A 25,440-nucleotide genomic window follows, 5' to 3' on the forward strand; every position below is an offset into this window, starting at 1 on the left:
TGACAGAATGCCAGAGACACACAGAGAATGCGAGTGACAGAATGCCAGACACACAGAGAATGCGAGTGACAGAATGCCAGACACACAGAGAATGCGAGTGACAGAATGTCAGAGACACACAGAGAATGCGAGTGACAGAATGTCAGAGACACACAGAGAATGCGAGTGACAGAATGCCAGAGACACACAGAGAATGCTAGTGACAGAATGCCAGAGACACAGAGAGAATGCGAGTGACAGAATGCCAGAGACACAGAGAGAATGCTAGTGACAGAATGCCAGAGACACAGAGAGAATGCCAGAGACACACAGAGAATGCGAGTGACAGAATGCCAGACACACAGAGAATGCGAGTGACAGAATGCCAGACACACAAAGAATGCGAAAGAGAGAGACACAGAGAATGCGAGAGACACACACAGAGAATGCGAGAGGGATGTAGAGATTGATACAGAAAGAGAGTAAATAAGCGAGAAAGAGAAAGCACCTGGTGTAACAATAGTTGTAATTTTTTTTTTTCCTTTTCCAACATAGGAGGATGGATAATTATTCTAGTTTCTTAAACAGATTACAATTAGATTACAATGTGAATGCCAGTATACAGCATCCAACCGATGAAGGAATAGCCCACTGTCCCTATAACATTTAGACACTTGGTAGAGGGACCGGCTGAGCCCAAAGTAACAACTTCTTTAAACTATGGACGTTACATTTTTGTTGTTGTTTTACCAATGTCCCAGTCAACGCAAAGAGTGTCAGCTAAACTAATGTGGAAAACAGCACCTGGGCCTAAAAATGTATGTGTGACACAAACAAACGGAAAAAGAAAATGACAAATACAGATGGTATAGGGTTAATGAATCCTAATTTGCTTGAATAATTGCCTGGCCGTGGCTTGGATTTCCAATCCTGCGACCTGAACATTAGTGACCTGTCACCATTTAAAAAATAATTATTTCAATAATTAGGCAGATTTCTAATTTCCAGAAGCAGATATTGATCCGAGAGACCTAGGTGAGACAAAAGGTGCAAAACTAGCCGTCATCTTGAAAAACCTCAAAGGAACGTCTCTCCTGCCAGACACACAATTCAAGGGCTGCGAGAAAATTCAATATCTGCCACCCAGGCAGTTTTAGCAAATCTTAAATATCCACTGACCTTCATAGGCCTGGTGGACAAGGTTAAACAGCTGCTCGGCTTGTCTTTTCAGTTCAGGGTCCCTGTGCTTGTCGGGGTGGTATAACATGCACAACCTGCGGTACGATGCCTTCAACTCCTCCTGGGTCGCCTAAAAAACAAAAGCCGTGTCCTTAAAGGGTCAGTATGTCTTGCAGAGGAACATTAGCTTGTATTAATTATCTTTCACAGTGTCACTTGGCTCAGTTATGAAAATACATGGATTGAAAGTACATTTTGCCACTGCTAATAGTCGTGGTCTGGTCTACTCATATTCTTTTTAAAAGCAGAGATTTTAATTGGTTAGTGAGGTTACAATAGTATATACAAGGGCTACCCTCTGCTATATTACATTCCCCCCGTTTCCAATACAGCACAGTATATGTCGCAGTTCAGAGGTACCATGGTGGCAGGATAGTTGGTACAGTGCTGAAGCCAACCAACATCTAAGCTGCACGGATTTTGTACATTCCTCCCAATTTTGGGTGGGTTTGCTCCAGGTGCTACGGCTTTCTCTCGTATGTTCTAAGACCTGAAGTTAGGAGAACTGGTTTCTGTCTAATACTGCGTGAATATACTACATAACAAAAATATTAATTTCTAAATAATTACACCCCCCCCCCCAGTCGCACACAGTCGCAGCAGAGTTCAAAGACTTATGTCCTATGAAGGACAGCTGTTTGGGAATTCTGATAGAGAAAGTAGGATTTGATGGTTTTGTGTTCAGTAAAGCATGGGGTGGGGGGAGATTTATCAAAGTTTGGAGATTGATAAAGTAGAGAACCAACCAATCCACTCTTAACTGTCATTTTACAGTCAGTGTTTGAAAAATGACAGTTAGGAGCAGATTGGTTGGTGCTTTATCTCTCAACACTATATCCATCTCCAAGCACTGATAAATCTCCCAAGGTCTGTAAGCGGCAAGAGCTGTAACATTGTTTTATTCATACATCCCACCATAATGTGTAGCCGGGGTCATTTTCCCCCATTCAGTTAGGGACACCACTCATTCAGCTGGGGACGTCCTTTATTCAACAGGAGAAACCCCCTTCATGCAATCGGGGAACCCCACCTCACCCCCATCTAGCCAAGGACACCCCATGCCACTTTAGCTGGGGACACTCTCATTCAACAAGGCACACTACCCCCCCATTTAGTCAGGGACACCCCTCCCCCATTTAGCTAGGGACACCCCCCATTTGGCAGAGGCAACATCCCTGATGTGACAGACCACAATAGAATTGTTGGGAACTGGTGAACGGGTTTCTATGAAGGATGTAGACCGTGTCATTCAAGGGCATGAGGAATGATACATTGGGAGTAAATACTTCAGAATCAATTTTTAATAAACCAATTCAGCAATACTATGTAGAAGACACAAATAGGCACATGCAGAATACAGAGATACAGTAGACGCCCGATGACGCTGGGGAATAACGTGGCCGACTTCACAGTCCAATGCTTCACCAAGTAGGTCACTACATCAATGTCTACACAGATGGGAAAGAACATGGAAGCACTTAGGAGCCAACATCCAGTCAGTCAGTCACTTCTACCATGCAATCGCTGCAAAAAGCGACTACAAAAATTTGCACACAGTAATAGCCATCATAATAAAATGGTAATCTGGTTTCAAAGAAAAACCCAAAACATCAGCCAGTTGTAAAGATTTTACATTCCAGCAAACGGCAGATATTCACTGGTCATAAACCAACAGCTGTCATATATCTCACTGCCAGTTGCAGTCTAAATAATCATCCGTGGAATTATTTTTTTTTTTCAGTTATCCCCGTTTTTTAGTCCGAGAAGATCTCTTTGAAATAAACGGGGCACCCGCACCCACCCTCAGAAATAAATATTATTTTAATACCAATATAATTTTTTCCCCCAGATCTGTAATAACCAATAGATGCAAAAATTTTTATAAAATATATAATCATGATGTCTCTGAAATGCCACACTCCGCAACATTATGCTACAAGGTGAAGGAAAATTACAGATTTATTTATAACATATGTATTTACGAATAAACATGCTTGCTGATTAATATTATTATTATTTTTTGTTTTTTTTATAAGCACCAGTTAAGTGGTTCTCTGGTTATGTGAAAGAGAAGGAATGAAGAGGGCAAGACTAAGGGCTCGATCCAATTAGGTGCGAATTGCAAGTAGCGAGTTTGTTTCTTTATACCCGCATACTTCGCCGCGAAAAATTCTCCAATCCAATTAAAAATTCCTTTTCGCACTACTTGCAGCGGCGGGGTGCGAATTGACTGCCAAATGAGGTTTGCGAGGAATGCATGAAAATGTGGGGAGACCATCCTGGAACCCCCCCAAAATGGATAATTTTGTTAGCAGGACTGTATAGACGGCTGTTTGTGGCCATTAGGAAGTTACTGTAGGTTTTGAAATGGTGTCAAATGGCTGATTTGTGCTTTTTTTTTAATGCAAGAAAATGAGAAAAGAGAACAAACTTTTTTTGTTTAACCTTAAACGAATTAAATGAAAAAAAAAAAAAAAAAAAAAAAAACAAGGAAAAAAGGGTGATTGAGGGCACCTTGAAAAACGGAAAAAAATATTATGAAAGCAATTACTTTTCAACCAAAAAATTATTGTAATTAAATTTGGGGTGCCTAAACGGACGGAAAAGTTGATTTTGGGGTAATTTGGGGAATTTTTTTTTTTTACCTCAAAAAATGACATGTAATTATTGGACTAAATAAGCTAAATTAGAAACTTCCAATTGCCTAATTGGTCATTAGGGGGGTGTCCAAGGGGTTCAGTGTCCCTTAAAATAAAGATTTTCCTTTCCATCTCTCACCCTCAGGAAGGTGCGAGTGAAAAGTTGCGAATTCAGGCCCTGATTCAGAGCCGGACGCTCTGACAGAGCGCTCGCTCTGAATCAGGGCCGTCCCTCAGATTTTTTGGAGCGGCCTTCTGGCCACTTGCATAGCTGTGGGTGACCACCCACAGCTATAGTGAGCGGCCAAAATGATGGTCGCGATGGTCAAGACCATCGGGCTTGCGACGAGACCCTTGCGGTAGGGTCTTGCTGCCGCAAGCCCTGGAGTGCTTTTGGCTCTATCAGAGCCAAAAGCACTCCCACTGACATCACTAGTGATGGCAGTGGGGCCGGCTCCAGACGGCAGGCGTTTCCATGGGAACGCCTCCGTCTGGGCAGCCACGCCCCCGGCACGCAAACCAAAGGGGGCATGCTGTCAATCACCATCGACAGCACGCCCCCTTTGGTGCGAGACCCATAACGACGGCTTGGCCGACGTTATTATGGTCTCGCGCATGCGCACGACGGAGCCGCCTCCGTCGTGCGCCTGCGCACTTGGGCAACATCGACCCGCTTGCGAGTGGGTCTGAATCAGGCCCTCAGTCTGACTCATCAGTGCGAGTTGCTAATTGGATTGCAAAATGAATTCGCTATGCAAATTTGAAGTGAAAAACTCAACTTGCACCTCGCATTTAGCACCTAATAGGATTGACCCCTAAACACTTACAGGTGGTAAATTCTCCTTCAAACTTTTTTTTATTCTTTTAACCTGGAGATATGGGCAGCGGAGTAGGCACAGTGGTCTGCATCACTTAAACACAGCCTTGGGGTCATGAGTTCCATTGCAGACCAAGGCACTATCTGTGCAGAGTTTGTACGTTCTACACGTGGTGCTCCAGTTTCCTCCATCACTCCAAGAACATACGGGAAGGATAACTGGATTCTGGCAAAGGGGGGGGGGGGGATTCAATCAGCCCCGTTAGCGGGTTCTAATTGAACACCGGACCCTATTCAAATAGCCACGCTTATTATGGATTTCTCTTCGGGTCTCCCGAGAACCGAAACATCATCTGCTTTAATCCTGCAGTTAACAGCTAGTTAACGCACACATCCGTGGACTTTACACGGATTCAGTGTGTTAACGCCCGATGACCCGTGTTCACGCCCATTTAACGGGCGTTAACAGAGGTATCGGGCAAATCCAGGAGGCTAATTGAATAGACCCGGGCATTAAAGCCGAGGATACCTCTCGTTATTGCGGGTAATCGAATTCCCCCCAAAGGATCGACTCTAGTGCGCATATGTGTATATGTGATTGGGAATATAGAGTGTAAGCTCCAATGGGACAGGGACTGCTGGAAAGGACTGAAAAGTTCTCTACAAAGCACTGCGTAATATGTGTGGGCTATTTAAATAACTATTCATAATAGGAGGAGGAGCGACCACTACTGGAGTATGCGTTGTAAGAATCAATGCAGCTCACAAGTTGAAAATGGCGGGGACTTGGTTGGGCAACCATATGGAAAGGGAAGGGTTGGTCTAAAATCGGACATCCCTTTTAGGGGCCGTTACCACCTATTCAACTTTTTTGTTTTGTACTTTTTACATGTAATTGCATAAATAAAAAAACAAGCTAAAAAAAACTATTCTGTCCCTTATGCACTGAAGCATTAAATTGCGCTTACAATGTACAGATGTGTCCCTGCACATCTTTGCTGCGGTCGCGCCAAACAGCCCCTCTCGGTGCGCCAGGGCCCATGCGCCTCTGCTAGTGCGGTGCATCTTTTCGGCATTTTCTTTTCCTGAAAGTGCCTGTAAATCGCAATGAAAATGCAACTAGGACGCACTAGGACACTATGCTGATTAATTTGATAAGCGACACATACATATCTGTGTGCGACTGAGTCTCTGAATCAATATACAGAGTGTTACGATGCACAGACTGCTGCTTTTTTCCACTCCAAACTCCGTATACAGGCTCTTTTCCCACAGCAGCTACAACTGGTATCCCATTATCCTATTTATCAAATGTTCTCCACACCTATTAGACTGTAAGCTCATATGGGCTGGGCCATCTTTATCTTCCATTTCAGGTCTTTGAGTATCATTTGCTTGTGTCGTGATCTCCTTGTTGTACAGCGCTGCGTAATATCACAGCTCTCCAACATAAAATAATAATAATAATAAGTTTCATAAATTCCTAAAAGGGGCCATCTCTTCAATTTCCCCAAAAGTCTGCGCCACTGCTGGTAGCTATAACAGAGGGGTTAATGTGTTCACACAGGGCCTAGGACCATACTGCAGACCTACCAATGAGTTCTTTTCATAACAACGTGTACTACAAACAACTTGAAAGGCAGAAAATCTTCAAAAAGACTTCACAACAACAAACAAACAAACATACAAACAAAAAAGAACAAGCTAACAAAAACACACACTCACAATAAAGTATGTCTTTCCACATATCAGAATTTCATCAACAACCTTCGAAAGTTCCTAATAAAAATGTTATTTTTATTCTGCTGTGTTACTTACTATCGGCCTGAGATTACAGACACGTTAATGAACTGTAACCCGAAGTTAGCAGCTTGTCCAAGAAAACTAAAACAACTTTGATAGCCTGCTCTACAAAAGCGACTTTCTTTAATCAAATTAATTATAAATGGCTTAATGTGCTATTGATTAAGTGTTAGCCGTGAACTTTCATTTTTCACAAATATCATGCTCAATAAAATGTTAGATAAGGTCTTTAACTTGTATAGCGAAGGTCAATGGCCCAATATTTTATACCTCGTACCCTCTTCACCACCACAGTGCAGACATTCTGACAACCGATCACCATGGACGGACACGGATCAACGAGGAAAGAGGTGATCTCTCTATTTATATGTAAACCGTTAATTCAAGTTGCAATGGCCTCTAATTGACAAAACACACAGCAACCCAATATGCTAACCTACGAGAGGAATATGTTATTTACTCTCCAATAAGATATGGTCGGCATTAAAAAAATGTATCAGACTAGTAGATGAAATATGGGATAATATACAACTTTTGGTAAATTATACAGTGGTCACACGGCCCGATTCAAAGATGGACGCAGATTACACAGCAGCTGCGTCGTTCACCCCTTCCCTGCCCCCAAACGGCCGCAGCAAGTCGATCGTGCTTGCGCTTAGTGGGCACTGTGACAACTACACGTGCGCAGTACAGACCCAGCGCAAGCGCAGGTCGCCAAACATCTGTAACGTAAACCATCGGGTTTGCGTGCAACTCTCAACCGGGCTCATGGACCATACTAAATGACAATGCAGCAGGTCACAGAACGCCAGATAATGGGGGCCCTGATCGCAGTAGAAAAAAATAGATCAAGCCCCATTGTTCCCTATAAAAGGATTTTTAATAAGCAACTCTTAATAACATTTGATCTAATTAAATACGTCTAAGTGACAGTAATGTATGTAAAATAAAAATTCCTATTTGCATTGCTAACGTCTAATACACTGAAGGGAGGGAGGGGGGTATCAGTGCCTATAATATGCCGCCATTAAACAATAATTCAGGTTTTGGAACGGCGCCTGTGCTCGGTTTCTTTTAGTGCCTCAGTTGTCAGATCCCAATCTCTGCCAAGCATGAAGGTTGAACCAAAGATTTCCGAGAGCCATTTAAATCCCCTTATTTGCTTGAGACGATAAACAGACTTCTCCCTTATAGCCTGTGCTTATTCTGTGGGAGTAGGAATGTGTAAGCCTTGGTAAAGGATGTCTACATTACACAAAGGAAGAGGAAACCGTTTATGGAAAACAAGGCATGCTGAAACTTTTGATTTTCCAGAATCGCAGGCTGCCCCATGTAGTAACGTATTAAAGAAGAATAGGACGCTTTCTTCAACCCACTGCTCTCCCAGTCTTCCCAAAGTAAAAAAGGTTTGTGTGACAGGTTGGGGTCAAACAAGAAATCGATATGGCCAAAAGTTTAGGGGGCCAGAGGAGAAAAACAATATTTGGTCTGCTTAAATGTGCTTACACCTTTATGTAAGGTTACATCGTACGACATTCACCGATTGCAAGCTTCTAATTTTCTGGACAAAATATTTTCGCATTACTCAAGATGCTTTCAGCGTGGTGGAAACCGCCTACCGCTGCTTCAAAGTATACCCATTGGTCTAATAATTGTACCTATACTCAGGATATATAGGATATCTAGGTTCTGAGATCTCCGGGTGGCCAGCAGAAGTGCAGGCTGCTTACCCTAACTATCATTTTATGATATAACAAACCTCAATATTCAAAGTCTGAGTACAAAGAGCCCGGGACTCGATGTGTTACACACATTGGGGAGTGGGACAGACAGTCTGCAATGCTGCTTGGATTATACAAGATCTGAGGTCACGAAATGTAGAGGAAGGAACAAAACAGGAGTCTCTCAGAACTGGAAATACCAAATTTCTGATGAGACAGAAATACAAATACTAAAATGGTTATACACAGTTTTATTCTGTTTCACTTGGGTGTGTGCACCAGTTATAACCTTCTTTATGCCGCTCGGTGATCTCTTGCTTTAAAAGATTTCTACATGAGCATGGCTACATACGATCTGCTACTGATTAAAGCATTAGAGCAGGGGTCTTCAACTTTGGCCCTCCAGCTGCTGTGGAACTACACATCCCAGCATGCACTGCCACCTTTTTGATATAACAGCATGCTAAAACTATGGCAGTGGATGCTAGGATGTGTAGTTCCACAGCAGCTGGAGGGCCAAGGTTGAGAACCCCTGCATTAGAGCATGGACAGGATTATGCAAACAATCAGAGCAACAGAGCATTCACAGGACTAAACTAACCAATAGGCAATCATAGCAGTCACAGGACTAGACTAACCAATAGGCAATCATAGCAGTCACAGGACTAGACTAACCAATAGGCAATCATAGCAGTCACAGGACTAGACTAACCAATAGGCAATCATAGCAGTCACAGGACTAGACTAACCAATAGGCAATCATAGCAGTCACAGGACTAGACTAACCAATAGGCAATCATAGCAGTCACAGGACTAGACTAACCAATAGGCAATCATAGCAGTCACAGGACTAGACTAACTTGTAGCTAATCACAGAATTCTCAGGAATAAAGTAACCTGTAGACAAGGGCCGTAAGTAGTGTGGTGTGGCCGGTGACGCTGCACAGAGTGGAACAGGCCGCTCACCACAAAGTTCCAAGTGCCTCTGCAGCATGAAAGCCAGCGCAGGCTCAGTGTCTCAGTGAGGGAATGAGGGAAGGGATGCAGGGAGGATGGTGCGGCCCGTGCCTAACTCACCACGCTCAGCAGCTGCCGCCCCCACCGCAAGTGGAGTTGTCACAACCAAGCTGTGAGTAAGAGGTATAGGGGGTGCAGGGGTGGATAAGAGGAGGGGGGGGACGACGACGAGTGTGTCCTGTAGGGGGGGGGGGAGGGGTGAACGGGGTGTGCTTAGAGGAGCGCAGTGTGAGCGGGAGCAGTGTGGGGATATGATTGGGCTGTGTGAGGAGGGCAGGGAGCTATGAGTGGGGGCTGTAAGAGGACGGCAGGGAGCTATGAGTGGGGCTGTATGAGGAGAGCGGGGAGCTATGAGTGGGGCTGTATGAGGACGGCAGGGAGCTATGAGTGGGGCTGTATGAGGAGGGCGGGGAGCTATGAGTGGGGCTGTATGAGGACGGCAGGGAGCTATGAGTGGGGCTGTAGAGCTATGAGTGGGGGCTGTGAGAGGAGCGCAGGGAGCTATGAGTAGGGCTGTATGAGAAGGGCGGGGAGCTATGAGTGGGGGCTGTGAGAGGACGGCAGGGAGCTATGAGTGGGGCTGTATGAGGAGGGCGGGGAGCTATGAGTGGGGCTGTATGAGGACGGCAGGGAGCTATGAGTGGGGCTGTATGAGGAGGGCGGGGAGCTATGAGTGGGGCTGTATGAGGACGGCAGGGAGATATGAGTGGGGCTGTAGAGCTATGAGTGGGGGCTGTGAGAGGACGGCAGGGAGCTATGAGTGGGGCTGTATGAGGAGGGCGGGGAGCTATGAGTGGGGGCTGTGAGAGGACGGCAGGGAGCTATGAGTGGGGCTGTAGAGCTATGAGTGGGGGCTGTGAGGATGGCAGGGAGCTATGAGTGGGGCTGTATGAGGAGGGCGGGGAGCTATGAGTGGGGCTGTATGAGGAGGGCGGGGAGCTATGAGTGGGGGCTGTATGAGGAGGGCAGGGAGCTATGAGTGGGGACTGTGAGAGGAGGGCTGGGAGCTATGAGTGGGGACTGTGAGAGGAGGGCAGGGAGCTATGAGTGGGGACTGTGAGAGGAGGGCAGGGAGCTATGAGTGGGGGCTGTGAGAGGACGGCAGGGAGCTATGAGTGGGGGCTGTGAGAGGACGGCAGGGAGCTATGAGTGGGGGCTGTGAGAGGACGGCAGGGAGCTATGAGTGGGGGCTGTATGAGGAGGGCAGTAAGCTGGGAGGGGGGAGCAGTGTGGGCTGTGATTGAGGGCAGTGATAGCTATAAGTGGGACCAGTGTGGGCTGTGATTTGAGGCACTGATAGCTATAAGGGGGGGCAGTGAGAGTGGGGGCATTGGGATATGTGACAGGGAACAGTGTTGGCTATGATTGGGGGGCAGTGATAGCTATAGGTGGGGCCTGTGAGCAGCAAGAGTGGGGGCAGTGATAGCGGGGGCAGTGTGACGGGGAGCAGTGTGGGCTGTGATTGGGGGAAGTGATAGCTATAAATGGTTGTAAGTGTGGGCTGTGATTGGGTGGTATAATATATATAAGGGGCACTATGTGGCATAATGTGTATAAGGGGCTCTACTGTGTGGCACTGTGCAGTGTAACGTGAATGAGGGACACTACTGTGCGGTGTAATGTGAATAACGGACACTACTGTGCGGTGTAATGTGAATAACGGACACTACTGTGAGGTGTAATGTGAATGAGGGATACTACTGTGAGGTGTAATGTGAATGAGGGATACTACTGTGAGGTGTAATGTGAATGAGGGATACTACTGTGCGGTGTAATGTGAATGAGGGATACTACTGTGAGGTGTAATGTGAATGAGGGATACTACTGTGAGGTGTAATGTGAATGAGGGACACTACTGTGCGGTGTAAAGTGAATGAGAGACACTACTGTGCGGTGTAAAGTGAATGAGGGACACTACTGTGAGGTGTAATGTGAATGAGGAACACTACTGTGAGGTGTAACGTGAATGAGGGACACTACTGTGCGGTGTAACGTGAATGAGGGACACTACTGTGCGGTGTAACGTGAATGAGGGACACTACTGTGCGGTGTAACGTGAATGAGGGACACTACTGTGCGGTGTAACGTGAATGAGGGACACTACTGTGCGGTGTAACGTGAATGAGGGACACTACTGTGCGGTGTAACGTGAATGAGGGACACTACTGTGAGGTGTAACGTGAATGAGGGACACTACTGTGCGGTGTAACGTGAATGAGGGACACTACTGTGAGGTGTAATGTGAATGAGGGACACTACTGTGAGGTGTAATGTGAATGAGGGACACTACTGTGAGGTGTAATGTGAATGAGGGACACTACTGTGAGGTGTAATGTGAATGAGGGACACTACTGTGAGGTGTAACGTGAATGAGGGACACTACTGTGCGGTGTAACGTGAATGAGGGACACTACTGTGCGGTGTAACGTGAATGAGGGACACTACTGTGAGGTGTAATGTGAATGAGGGACACTACTGTGAGGTGTAATGTGAATGAGGGACACTACTGTGAGGTGTAATGTGAATAAGGGACACTACTGTGAGGTGTAATGTGAATGAGAGACACTACTGTGAGGTGTAATGTGAATAACGGACACTACTGTGCGGTGTAATGTGAATAACGGACACTACTGTGCGGTGTAATGTGAATAACGGACACTACTGTGCGGTGTAATGTGAATTGGTACTTTTGTTTGTCCATATCCCATCCCGGGGAGGCCACGCCCCCTTTAGTTTTGGCACATGCCTTCGCTGCGCACTATCCATGTTTAAAATATAAGGGGGGGGAGGCAACAATGCTCTTCCTGGCACAGGGCACCAAAATGCCTAGCTACGGCTCTGCTGTAGACAATCATAACATTGGAGCATGCACAAGAGTAGACATACCTGCAACAAATCTGATCACTGGAACATTCACAGAACTAGACTAACCTATAGCCAATCAGAGCAGTCAAATGGCTAGACTAACCTCTAGCCAATCACAGCATTCATAGTATTAGACTAACCAGAAGCCAATCCGCACATTCGAGAAGTTACAGGCCTAGACTACCTGCAGCTAATCACAGCATGCACAGGACTAGACCGATATGTAGCCAATTAGAGTATTCACAGGACTAGACCAACCTTTAGCCAATCAGAGCCTTAGAACATTTACAACAGAATCGTTTATATACATGTGAAAAAAGTTTTTCCATCAAACTTGTTACAAACACAGCAGAGCTAATCTAATAAGTATTAATAGAGCCAATACTGCTACTAAGTACTACATTTCCTATGTCTTGTCACATATTTTACAGTAATTACTTTATTACTCTATGGTGTCCCCAGGCATGTTACTACACTATGTAGACAAAAGTGATTGGACACCCCTGCACAAGCAATACGCATATCATTGCACACGAGTTCCAAATGGCCACTAATGTGGCGGTTTCGAGAAGAACACTTGGTAGGGAGGCCCATGCACTTGCAGTTCTATGGAAACAACAAATGTTTTTATCAGGACGACAATGACACCTGTCATATTTCCAGGGAGACGCTGGACTGGTATACAGAAAATTCAGTAACCCGGATGGACTGGCCAGCTCAGAGTCCAGATCTTAACCCTGTTGAGAACCTCTGGGAGGAATTGGAGCGACGGGTGCGTTCCAGACCGAATCAACCTTCAGTGTCACAGTTGGTCACTACTTAAGGCAGAATGGCAAAACGTATCTCCTGCTGTTGTCCAGGAACTTATGGACAGTTTGCCAAGAAGAGTGTCTGCAGTAATCACTGCACGTGGTGGACCTACAAAGTAGGGATGGCCATCAACGTTTAATAATCATTGATGATTTATGGCTGATGTTGACTGCTTTTACCATCGATCGAAGACAACCAGATGGTTTCCCTTCATCAATGTCTAAGCATAACTGAATGGTTGTTTTTTTTTTTACACGGAGACCCTCCCCCAGACACCCGCCCCATGTTCTGACTGACTGACAGGCCTGTGGGCCAAAGAACAGGGGTGACCATCGCTTCGTGAAACCATCGATGGTCATCCATTGCATAGTTGGTAACCATCAATGGCCACTTGCTATATGGCCGATGGAAATCACATCGATGGCCATCCCTACTACAATGTACTGATGTCAATAAAATCTCATTGATCTATTTGCTGTCAGTGTCCAATCACTTTTGCCTACATAGTGTATTATAGTAGCATAGCGTTCCCGCTAGGCTGTTTTAGCGGGGTGCGGCGCCCTGACCTCCTTCTGGAGGGCAAAAAGCATCCTGACCTCAAGAAGGAGGGCAAAAAGCATCCTGCCCTCCAGAAGGAGGGCAAAAAGCATCCTGCCCTCACAGCCTGCGGGTGCCGTCTTCACCCGTGGGTCGCAGTGTCCCGCGGGTGGGGAAATGTGCGGGTACCCGGTCACCGCCGGAGAATAGACGTCGGGCGCATGTGCCCGGCATCTAACCTCCCTGTCGGCAGCGCTTGGGGGCTGCTCGGCGTGTCCGTAAGTGCCGGGCACTCCCCCAAGAGTGACGAGTCTTATAGACGCCCCATTTTCAATGGCCTCGCCCCCTTTTCGGGGACGCGCACGGAAGTGCCCTCTCTAGCTCCGGCGCCCGGCCTGCCGCCGGAGCTAGAGTGAACACTAGTACCATATAGCTATGCTTCCTAGTGCAAAGTTCTAAGTTACAGACCAGAAAAATAAACATTTCCATAGACATCAACTCTGAGCTTAATTCTGCTTAACTTGCCTGTGTAAGATGCCTGCAGTGGAAGTAGGTTTCTTTTAATATTTTATAAAGGAAAATATTCTGTACAAGCACAGTACATCTCTCAGGAAAACAGGGCAAGTTCCTGAGCACTCTTCAGTAATCTCACATAATAACTAAACTTACTGTGCACATAGCGCTTGTTTTCATTACAAAACAGGAACCGACAAAATTGAGACGAGCAGAGATTACCGAAGGGTGACAGGGATGGCCAAGGACACGTCTTTAAAGTTTAAGGAGGGAGATGTTGAATTATACCTTTCATTTAGAAAACAAGATACAGATTTTTCGGTTAAACGGCTTAAATTCCATCAGCTACAGCTCAAAAGCGCTGGCACTACCTAAATGATGAAGATGCGATTGCAGGATTTTACGAGGACTGTACGGCATATTAGTTGTGAGTTTTCAGCAGACAATTTCAGGCAGAAGTCCTATCATGTATCAGACGTAATTCTATTAAATTGTAAAAGCCAGTATAAAGATTTTAATAAAGCATCATTGCTTGAAGAATAACTCCGCTCAAAAACAAATACTTGGGGACTTATGTAATTGTCTGCGAGATGCAGGCGCAATTCAGGCAAGTCTGACCGTATTTTTAAAGCGGCAATTGTTTAAAAGGCAAAACAAACCTGGTTTTGATTTTTTAAATGGGCACACATCTCCTCTGTATCCCATTATGCCCACAGCTGTCATTTACAAAGTCTCCCTGCATTGTACTACGGCGCAAGCAATCAGGTGTGTTCTGCACTTGATTCAATTTTCTCTGGGTTATGAAATAACGGCTGGATAATGCAGAGAATATTGGGTTCAATACAATTAACATTGGTAGAGTAAGGGCCTGATTCAGCAAGGATCGTTATTAAGAATACGCACGCAGATGGGCGATTGTTATTTTCTGTGCATACATCGCAGTGCGTCTCACTGCGATTGCAGAGACTATGCAGACCTATCGCAGAGTGATTGATAGGAAGTGTCCGTTTGGGGGTAGTGGGGGGAGGTGACGAAAAGCAGGCGTGCCAGTGCGTTTGTACACAGTTACAGGGGCGTGCATGCCATACGCAGCTTGGGCTTTCACTGCATGCGATGAGGTTATCCATATCTGAGTAAGGTCAGACCTTGTGCAAGTGTGCGTGAGGCTCCGATGGTACTCGATGTTACCGATGGCTTTGCAGACTTGCTAAGTATTATGGATGTGTGTAAGGTGAAGTGAGCGTCTGTTTGTTAGGCTGTGACATAGCGATAGCAATCATTAGCATATTTTCGCAGTGAGACTTGCTGAATCAGGCCCTAAGTAATGTTTAGCATTATTGCCTCACGGCACTGAGGTCTTGGGTTCGATTCCCACCAAGGCACTATCTGGCTGAAGTTTGTCTGTTCTCCCTGTGCTCGGGGGGGAGTTTCCTCTGTGTAATCCAGTTTCTTCCCAAAATCCAAACACAAACTGGTAGGTTAATTGACTCCTGATAACAACTAGATTGCGAGCTCCACTGGGGCAGGGACTGATGTGAATGGCCAAATATTCTCTGAAAAGCGCTGCGGAATATGTGTAAGCTATATAAATAACTGGTAATAAATATATAAATTAAATAAAGTCGGCACTGCTAGGTCCACTGAATGCATTCTAATAGTCAAAACTTCTTTCCCTGCAAAGATCTCTCTAACTGTAAATACCTAGCAGTACATTTTACAAATAGAAAACTTTAAAGTCTCATCTTAAATTAATAAAAGAAGATATTTCACTACACTGAGCAGACATAATGAAACAGTGACAGCTCGGTTGATTTTGCAGTCCATCCATGGGCTACCGCAGACAACAGCAAATAATACAAATAACGGCCTGTCCTAACGAATAGCAAGAATTTAAAATAAATGAAAACAAGAAAAACGCAAAAAAAATTCTATATGTGGGAATCACGGTACCAGACCATTATGGAACATTCTAGCCTGAACATCGCTCCATACAGCGAAAAATGTCACTGGTTTGTTGTACCCTTAAAGCACAATAAAATCCCTAGCAATCAGCACAATTCTGCATAGCTGTAAAATCTATCTGCAATCCGTTATTCCTAGAAATTTCTGCCAGCATCACGGCGGTATCAGATACACGGGTTCTCTCACCAGACAGGAGCCGAGAGAAGAATTTAATGTCCTGTCTGCTTAGATCATTGTCCAAATTCTGCCTTCTGTTGTCTTAATATTACCATTAAGTGGAGGTGTGTGGAGCCGTTATGTTATAGATCTTTTCCCCTTAACACCAACCTTCTGTTAGCTGCAATACAACACATAACTGTCTGTAAAATCTAGATTCAAGTTACTCATCTTAACGCCGTAACCCTTGCGGCTTTGTGCATTTGACTGTAGTGGGAATTTATAGCCGAATAAATAGTACCGGCAGCCAGAAGCATAGAAGGTTTGTGTTCAGAGAATTAGTAAGCTTTGTCCTTTTATACTCAGCAAAAGAAGTATTTATGCTTCAATGGATTTGAAACTATTGATACCGATGAAACGTTCAGACGAATAAGACTTAGCCACACAAGTAGACAGATTTTATGCACGATTTTAAAAAGACAGAGGGGGAGATGTACTAGAGAGTGATAAAGTGGAGAGAGCTAAAGTACCAACCAATCAGCTCCTAACTGCCATTTTTCAAAACACAGCCTGTAAAGTGAGAGTTAGACGTTGATTTGTTAGTACTTTATCACTCTTCAAGGCTTAGTACATCTGCCCCATATTTAGATAACTGCATTCATTGGGTTGGGTACAGGATTCTGTCGGGCAGTATCATGGCGGTCACTGGGCCTGATTCAGACCCGCTTGCGAGCGCTGAGAGCTCGCAAGCGGTTCGATGTTGGCCCAGTGCACATGTGCACGACGGAGACGGCTCCGTCGTGCGCATGTGCGAGACCCGGATAGCGACGGGCAAGCAGTCGCTCCGGGTCTCGTACCAAAGTGGGCGTGCGTGCGATGTTGAGTGACAGCACGCCCCCTTTGGTGGGCGGCCCCCTGGGGCGTGGCTGCCCAGACGGAGGCGTTCCCATGGGAGTGCTTTCGGCTCTGATAGAGCCGAAAGCACTCTAGGGCTTGCGGCAACGAGACCCTACCACAAGGGTCTCGTCGCAAGCCCGATGGTCGTGACCATCGCGACCTTCTTCCTGGCCGCTCGCTATAGCTCTGGGTGTTCACCCACAGCTATGAGAGTGGCCAGGAGGCCGCACAGCTATGAGAGTGGCCAGGAGGCCGCTTTAAAAAAACCAGAGGCCCTGATTCAGAGCGAGCGCTCTGTTAGAGAGTCCGGCTCTGAATCAGGGCCACAGTGAGCAAGGCGATAATGAGGATGAAGACGAGTAGCAGATCAAACGTACAGATAGGGGCAAGTGGGCAGCAAACATGCGTACAAATGTGCATATGGGCGAATATATGTATTTATTAAGCAGGCGCATATAAGGGCGGTTTTCACTCAACTCTAGATTATGTGAAACCGGTAAATGAACCAGCTACCAATACATTGCTGATGCAGCCATTTTGGTGACTGTATTATTATCATCTAGGTAATGATGATATCACTGTGTTTGATGAAAATATAAAACTGCATTCTCATGACCATTTGCCCAGTTCAAAGATGGCTGCCTCCATTGGGTCTGTATAGATGATGCACTTTGGGATATGACCTATGTAGAGTCTTCCGCCCCAAAATAGTGGTAATCCTATTTGCTAGTCATACTCCAGGGTTCCCAGCAAGTGTGTCAAGGCAACAAAGCAGGATAGGTGTTAAGTCTTACACTGAGCTGTAGGCATGCTATTAAAATGAGAGAATTCTAGTTTTTAAAAAACGTACCAATTTATCAGTATTAAATGAACACGATCTGAAAATAAAAAGTTACACTACAATGACCTCCACACCAACCGCAGGTCTGCAAGGAACACCTGCCGCTAATCACTAAACATCCAGTTCTTTACTGAAGATCAGGACTATGAGATGCAAAATATGGGCCGTACTTAAGACTAGTACATGAAATATTGTTGCAGAGAGCATAGGCTATCACTGTGGTTTATTACTGTGACCTGCTGCAAGGATTACATTTTTAAAGGTGCCCATAACAGCTGCAACTGTGTATTTCAAATAGTGGCAAATATAGGCAACTAAAGATGGGAGAGCTACCAGACACCGGTTGGGATGGACAGTGTATTCAGTCGCAGTGAGTCTCTGGGAGCATACCCATGGACTGTTATAATGAGACAAAGAAGGAAACCTTCATTCTGAACTCTCCATTTCCAGTAAATTTCAAGTCATAATACAAAGTCTGCAGTCTTTCTAATGGCCCTGATGGACTGTAGCAAATAGCTTAATTGTCTCCACTTATAATGCTTAATACATAGACAGGGTCCGGTTGTGGGCACGTGGGTGAAAATAAGGGTACTACTAAATGTATACTCACAAAAGATGGTAGATCGGTGCCTGTACAAAAGGATACAACTCAAGGGTTAGAAAATGATGTGATGATATTTATCCTGAGTTACAGGAATCTTTTTTTTTTTTTTTTTCATCTTTGTAACTTGGTGCATTTTGCTCTGAGTACAGTTTGGGGACCTATTAAAGATATATTAACATTCACAGTTGTCAACTTGCCATAACTTCCGGAGGCAGTCTAAGATCACTATACAATATTTCAATACTAAACAACAAGCACTGTATATTCTCTCTAATTCTGCCTCAGGACTGTATTATTTATTTATTGAAGTGGGCTATTTGATAGCAAGAAAATTATAGTACAATGAACATATATGACAGGTCTTTTGAGGCAGCAATGTTTTTCAAGAACAGTATCGAACGAGAACTTTAAAAACAAAACGAAACAAAAAAAAACAACTTTGTAGATTGTATATGTTATGGTTTCCATACTTTGGCAAAAGTTGAGCTGTGGCGTTGCATGATATTGTACTTACTCTACTGTGCAATTACACCCAATCCAATTATAGGGGGTATATTTACTAAAGTGAGAGTTTCTAGAAGTGGAGAAGTTGCCTATAGCAACCAATCAGATTCTAGCTATTATTTTCTAGAAGCTACTAGATAAATGGTAAGTAGAATCTGACTGGTTGCTATGGACAACACATCTCCATTTCTAGAAACTCTCACTTTAGTAAATATACCCCCATTCTCTGTAAACCATTTCCAACACAGTCTATCCCATCTCGGTTCCGCCTCGTCGGTCTACCTATCTGTTCATCTGTCAACCTTCCCCCCCATCTCTCTTTCTCATCTCTGTGAACCCTCCCCCACCCCCCGTGGGTTGGTCACCAGCTCCAGGTGTTGGCAGGAGTTAGGGAGCTGTCCTGGCATCCCATGGCTGGGGGAGGGGAATAGTGTGTGTCTGTCAGGTAGCCAGTGAGTGCTGAGAGGAAGGGGGTGGGGCCTTGCTCCAGCTCTCTACTGAGCATGTGCTAGAGTCTAGACTGTCAGGTAGCCAGTGAGTGCTGAGAAGGGGGTGGGGCCTTGCTCCAGCTCTCTACTGAGCATGTGCTAGAGTCTAGACTGACACCCAGGCAGATTATATAATAGATTCTTCTTCCTTCCATGCAAACACATATGGTAACAAACTTACTAGGAAAGATCAGTTTTTTTTGTTTTTTTTTACTTAAACATTTAAATGCATCAATATAAACTTCACACCCAGCAGCAACTACTGTACATCACATTTCCTAGTTTAAATATAAACCTAGGTTCTGTTGAAGTATACTGCAGACTAACCTATAATGGGGGCAGCGATTGGGTGAACGGAACCCATATTTAGGAGCATGCAACTGGTCAATTCATCAGTCACAACAGTGAGGCATGAGGCACAAAGTGACCGCACAGAAATTTCCATGTACACGTATCATCAAATAACGCCAAACGTTGCAACACCGCCCGGTAAACGCCTTTGCGGGCTGGCCGGCATGCGAGGCCAGGAATCTGCGTCCATTGTGAAGTGCGACAAAATGCAACTATTAATAATAACAATAATCATCTAAGTACCCGCCATATGGAGCAAACAGAACATGCGAATGAGGACATATCTGTACAGACTGAATCACACCACATAGATGAAGGTCTCCACTGTCAATCTTAAACAGCTCCTAATTTGAGAAGTACTTTGATGTTGATTTAATAAACAAGTGTCACAGCAAGAAGTGCTGGCTTAATTCCCACTTAATTAGCGTTTTAACGTGTCTACCTGCCACATTCCGTCTTGTCCAATGCACGGATCGAGCCATTAAGCTGCTACAGAATTGCAAGCTTTAGGCGGAGATTTAATAAAGCTTGGAGGGAGGTAAAATTGGAAATAAATAGTACTAACCAATCAGCTCCTAACTCTCATTTTCAAGCACAGCCTGTAAAGTGACAGTTAGGAGCTGATTGGTTGGAGCTGTTTATCTCCAATTTTATCTCTCTCCAAGTTTTAATAAATCTCCCCCTTAATACGGTAATGCCGCAATTTATTTATTATTTCTGTCACCGTTAGTTAGCTTTTGAAAGAAGTCCTGCAGAAAGCAGCTTTCCCAGTCTTGTAAACAGAACTCAGGAATTAACGCCCTAACACTCACCATTTGATACTGCTCACATATTGTGTCACTTGTATAACAGACGAAAGACCAAAAATCTCCCCTTCAGCTTTTTCCTGGCGTTAAAAAAAATGTCTAGATCAGTTTATATTCTTAGGTGCGAAGTTACCCCAGTGGTGACTGACCCCCAAATTCCCCTCTTCAGCTGAATGACAGAAAGAAACGGGGTCTTCAGTGTCATATTTATGACAGCATCTCGTGGGCTATGAAAACTGTCTCTAACGCAGTTGCACAGGGACCTGTCACTTTGGAGGTACTGCGGAGAGCACGGTACTCGATTAGCGCACTCATATAGCCATTATGCGGAGGGAAGACGCTGAATTAAGACAGGTCACATCATACTGTTCATGGGGAAGCAAGAAAAAGGAAATATAATGTATAACACAGATTTTCTTCTTTTCCTAAGGAGAGCGTACCCTTCAATCAAGACATTGCATCATATGGATAAATAGACAATTGTGTCCCTTTGCAGTAAATAAGATAGACAACCACATAGCTTTAAATAAAAGTCACTTCTGACTAATAGCTTGAACTGTGGTAGATATAACTATTTCCCCTACTTTCAAAATAACAAAGTTTTTTTGTTTTATATATTTACAAAAAAATAAAAAAAAACAACCTTGCAGGAATGCAGCACATGGATAAGGCTCCAACATGTCCCTATTCTCTTGAAAAGTCCCCTTTCTTCCCACCCAAAATCTTTGTGCACAATCCTCCCCTCCCCCCATTAACAAACTCCTAATACACATAAACAGCAAGGTGAGGTGGGAATAGGCTTCGAGCCATTTATTGCCTTATATGGGGCATAAAAGTTAGTAAAAGGGGGATTTTATGTCGTGAAAAATTAGACTCCACATGAAACATTAAGTTATCGCATTTATCTATGGAAGGTGTATACATGTTTTATGATGAAAAATTGCAATAAGAGAGCAGGTACTTAAATGCTGTCATGTTTAACTTGGGTATGGTATGACAGATCGACAATATTTAGATCGACACCAGATGGTGGACATATAATAGGTTGACATAGTTAAAAAAAAAAAGGTCGACAGGCAAAAGGTTAGAGTGCAGAAGGTCATCATGGTAAAAAGGTCGTCAGGTTTAAATGTTCGAGACACAAATGGTCAACACTTTTTTTTTTTTTAAATGTAACCCTAATCCTCCCCCTGGTGATAGGTTGGGTACCGGATTCCAGCAAGTCGGGATGCCGGTGGTCAGAATACAGACAGCGGTATTCCGAATCAGAATCCCAACACAACCACATCAGTATACCTCCCTCCTGCAGGCTAAACCTAACCCTCCCCTCCCGCAGGCTAAACCTAACCCTCCCCTCCCGCAGGCTAAACCTAACCCTCCCCTCCCGCAGGCTAAACCTAACCCTCCCCTCCCGCAGGCAAAACCTAACCCTCCCCTCCCGCAGGCAAAACCTAACCCTCCCCTCCCGCAGGCAAAACCTAACCCTCCCCTCCCGCAGGCTAAACCTAACCCTCCCCTCCCGCAGGCTAAACCTAACCCTCCCCTCCCGCAGGCTAAACCTAACCCTCCCCTCCCGCAGGCTAAACCTAACCCTCCCCTCCCGCAGGCTAAACCTAACCCTCCCCTCCCGCAGGCTAAACCTAACCCTCCCCTCCCGCAGGCTAAACCTAACCCTCCCCTCCCGCAGGCTAAACCTAACCAACCCCTTAGTGCCTAACCCTCCACCTAATCCTAATACTTACAGTCAGGGTCGCGGCAGTCAGGATCCTGTCAGGTTTCCGGCGCCGGTATTCTGTGCGCCAGCATCGCGACCGGCTGGATGCCAACTACATCCCCTGGTGACGAACCCCAACACTTCCCTAGTGCCTAACCCTAGCCATCCCCTCCAGCAGCGTAACCCTAACACTCCGCCAAGTGCCTAATCCTCACCTTCAAAATTTTGAAAGACCATTAAAAAAAAAAATGTTGACCATTTCAACCTGTCGACCTTCTGACCATGTCGACCTATTACTTGTCGATCTTCCATCCGAACACCGTTTAATCAATGGGAGTTATGTAAGATTTCCAGTTATAGCCTCACTAGAATATCATGTATGCTGGTTTTACCAGATAAACAAATCATTTGTAAATGAAGTCCATTATAATAATGTCCCTAATACTTAAAAAGCATTGTAAATAAATTCTTATTCTACATTTTGAGAATTTTAAATGGTTTTGAATTATCATTAAGAGTTGCAGAAAAAAAAAAATTGTTACAATTTCCAAATATTTTATCTGTGTTACCCAGGCTGCCTCAGTACATAAACCAATTTCGTTAGATACAATAATGAACATCTATATTCCAAGTGACATACAATGTGTTCTATATAGTGGTATATGGACGTGCAGTAAATGTCCGAGAGGGATGTGTATTCTAACAATGCACACAAGGGGGAGCGAGAGTCATTTTTGCCTCTGAAACATATAAATGTAAAACGTGTCCTCCGGCACCTTGTGCTTTGAGAAGCTTTGGAAGTGACCCTGTGCCCTCCGCACAGTGCATTTAGTGTGCTGAGCAAATATTCTGTCTCTCCATTCACCAGGATCTAACGTGGAAGGTTGGCAACCTCTGAAAAATACACTCGATTTATTACAAACAATAGAAAATTTAAAGTCTAGGAAATTGCACCAATGCTGGAAGTAGTTACAGCTGCAAGAACAGGTAGGAGAGCTCAGCACTGTCTGCTCACTGTCCTCATTCTGGAGGCAACAGGCCCATTTTGATAAACTAGAGAAAATTTGCCATCAGTGGTGCTCTCAATACAACTCATACATAGGATTGGATGCTGGCCCATTTTTGTGGGACTTTCCCGCAGTCAGGACTTTGACCAGATGGCATGTCTCACTTCCTGCTGCTCTCTCACTCTGGGGCCCAATTATTAGTGATCACATTTGCAATGTGATCTGGGGCACGATATTGGCACCTATGATCGGATTGCAGAATGCGATCATACCGCCCGGATGCATCAAAAAGCACATGCAGGGGGACAGGTGCTCCGGAAAAAGGAGCCCATCCTTATGATGTGCTGGGAGTGAAGTGACCGCATGAGTGGTCTCTTCAACCCTGTGCCGGGGACTCCAGCGCATGCGCGGTCTACTGACCACACAAGCGCCCCAACCATTGCCGGGGGGAGGGAACCCTCTCCCGGATAGTTATGCGACGTGTAGCCCATCTTCACATTTGCCGACCTTGTATTCCGGAGATTGGTAAATATGGCAGCGTATAGAAATCTCTAAGGGGGTTGCGGCTGCCGGTGGGATCACAGCCGGTATCTGGGGGGGTACTAAATACTTGTGCTTACCTCCCGAAAATGGGTGTTTCGATTGGAGAATAAGCCGCAAATATTTATTGATAAATGGGCCCGTCTGTCGCTGCCAGCAGCTCTTTAACCCTGCTGCAGGGACAGCTCATGCTGCTGCTACGTGATGTTGACCATCTGGGCAGAGCAATGGTCACGGTGGCGGCATTAGTTCCTCTTCCCTGCCTGGGGTGTCACACTCTGCTCCTACGCTTCTACCACACTCTGGTCTGTATCTCAGCAGTTTGTTGCATCAGCTGAGTGTATTAGAAGCACCAGAGCAGACAGCGACACCCCAGGCAGGAAAGAGGAACTGCACGGGGTTGCAACAGGTGCAGGGTGTTAGAAAGAACACTAAGGGGTCTATTTACTAAGCCGTATAGTATATATGCCTTTGTACAGAAAGACTTACTGCAGATACTATGATGCGCCTGTGACAGCCTCTTTGAAGCATCTCAATTATTCTTTAACATAAAAGCCTCTTTCTAGTTATAGGAATACTAGAAAATTAGGGCTAGTCTCTGCACCCCTACCCTAATCCAGTGCAGGCGCAATGACTTTATTTTCTTATTGGACATCAGTCTAGAGGGGAGAATAAAAAGGAGCAGACTGGGGCACTGTGAGCCTCCTCCTGGCCCGACAGCTGTGCGCCCACAAACTACCTCCCACGGAACGGTCCTCGTCCCCCCCACGAAAGAACAAGAAAACAGACAGTATTTCACGTTCACTTTCCTGCACCATAACACACATAAGGAACAAATGAGGCTAGAGGGCCATTAAATGTGCCCACATGTGAAGCGAAGACTCTTTACCCAGCTCGGCCTTCCAATCACTATTTAATCAGGACAGGCCAGCCTGGACGGTAACTGTGTGACGGTCAATAGCAGGAACCCCTTTGATCTCGGCTGGGTGCTAGGCAACGCTTGCTTAGTGAATCTGGTCCTAAACCCGAATCTTGAAATATGGAACACAACCCATTGTAGTATCTTAGCTGTTTCTTCTAGCTGGGCTATCAATTATTTAAATATCATGTAGAGCTGCTGCCTCGACACTGTTCGCTCCTCACCTCGGATACATCACACGGATGTTACCAGACGCTTTATTGGTTATACTGCTGTCTCTTAGTGGTAAACAGAATGGTAAAGGAAAAAAAAAATTGATCTTTGCACATGAATAATTTCTCTTTGGCCTTTCAACAACTCTTCTGATGTATTCATCAACAGCACAAAGAGCTCTTATTACAGTACACTCCGCTGCTCCGAAGGTGCGTTGTCCTCCTGACATGCCTGTACAGCGGCTTCCTTACAGAGAAACTTCCTTTTTGTTTCTCCCCCTCTCAATCAACGCACAAAAGATACCAGCTGTAAAGATACATTACTTATTTCTTCATGCGCGCACGGCTTTCCAGAAAGCAGCAGAAAGTACAGCCAAATACATAAAAATGGATTACTTTCGGCTTCATCATACCTTCAGATCTAAAATTGCTTTCAACATTCATAAACTTCACTATCATTTCCCACAAATTCTGCCTTTGAAGCACCATTTCCCACCAA

The 25,440-nt window shown here is 45.0% G+C and overlaps 1 protein-coding gene across 1 annotated transcript in view; it reads right to left on the reverse strand.

Annotated features, from left to right (window-relative positions):
- Positions 1–25,440, reverse strand: part of DNAJC11 (DnaJ heat shock protein family (Hsp40) member C11) — a 163,226-nt gene that overhangs the window by 116,748 nt on the left and 21,038 nt on the right. The window contains exon 2 of the mRNA XM_088447767.1: positions 1,159–1,288. Within this exon, the coding sequence (XP_088303893.1) occupies positions 1,159–1,288 (130 nt within the window). The remainder of the gene's footprint in view (positions 1–1,158; positions 1,289–25,440) is intronic.

The sequence above is a fragment of the Taudactylus pleione genome, unplaced genomic scaffold, assembly GCF_031769625.1.
Source record: "Taudactylus pleione unplaced genomic scaffold, aTauple2 ptg000437l, whole genome shotgun sequence".
In the NCBI taxonomy this organism is placed as follows: domain Eukaryota; kingdom Metazoa; phylum Chordata; class Amphibia; order Anura; family Myobatrachidae; genus Taudactylus; species Taudactylus pleione.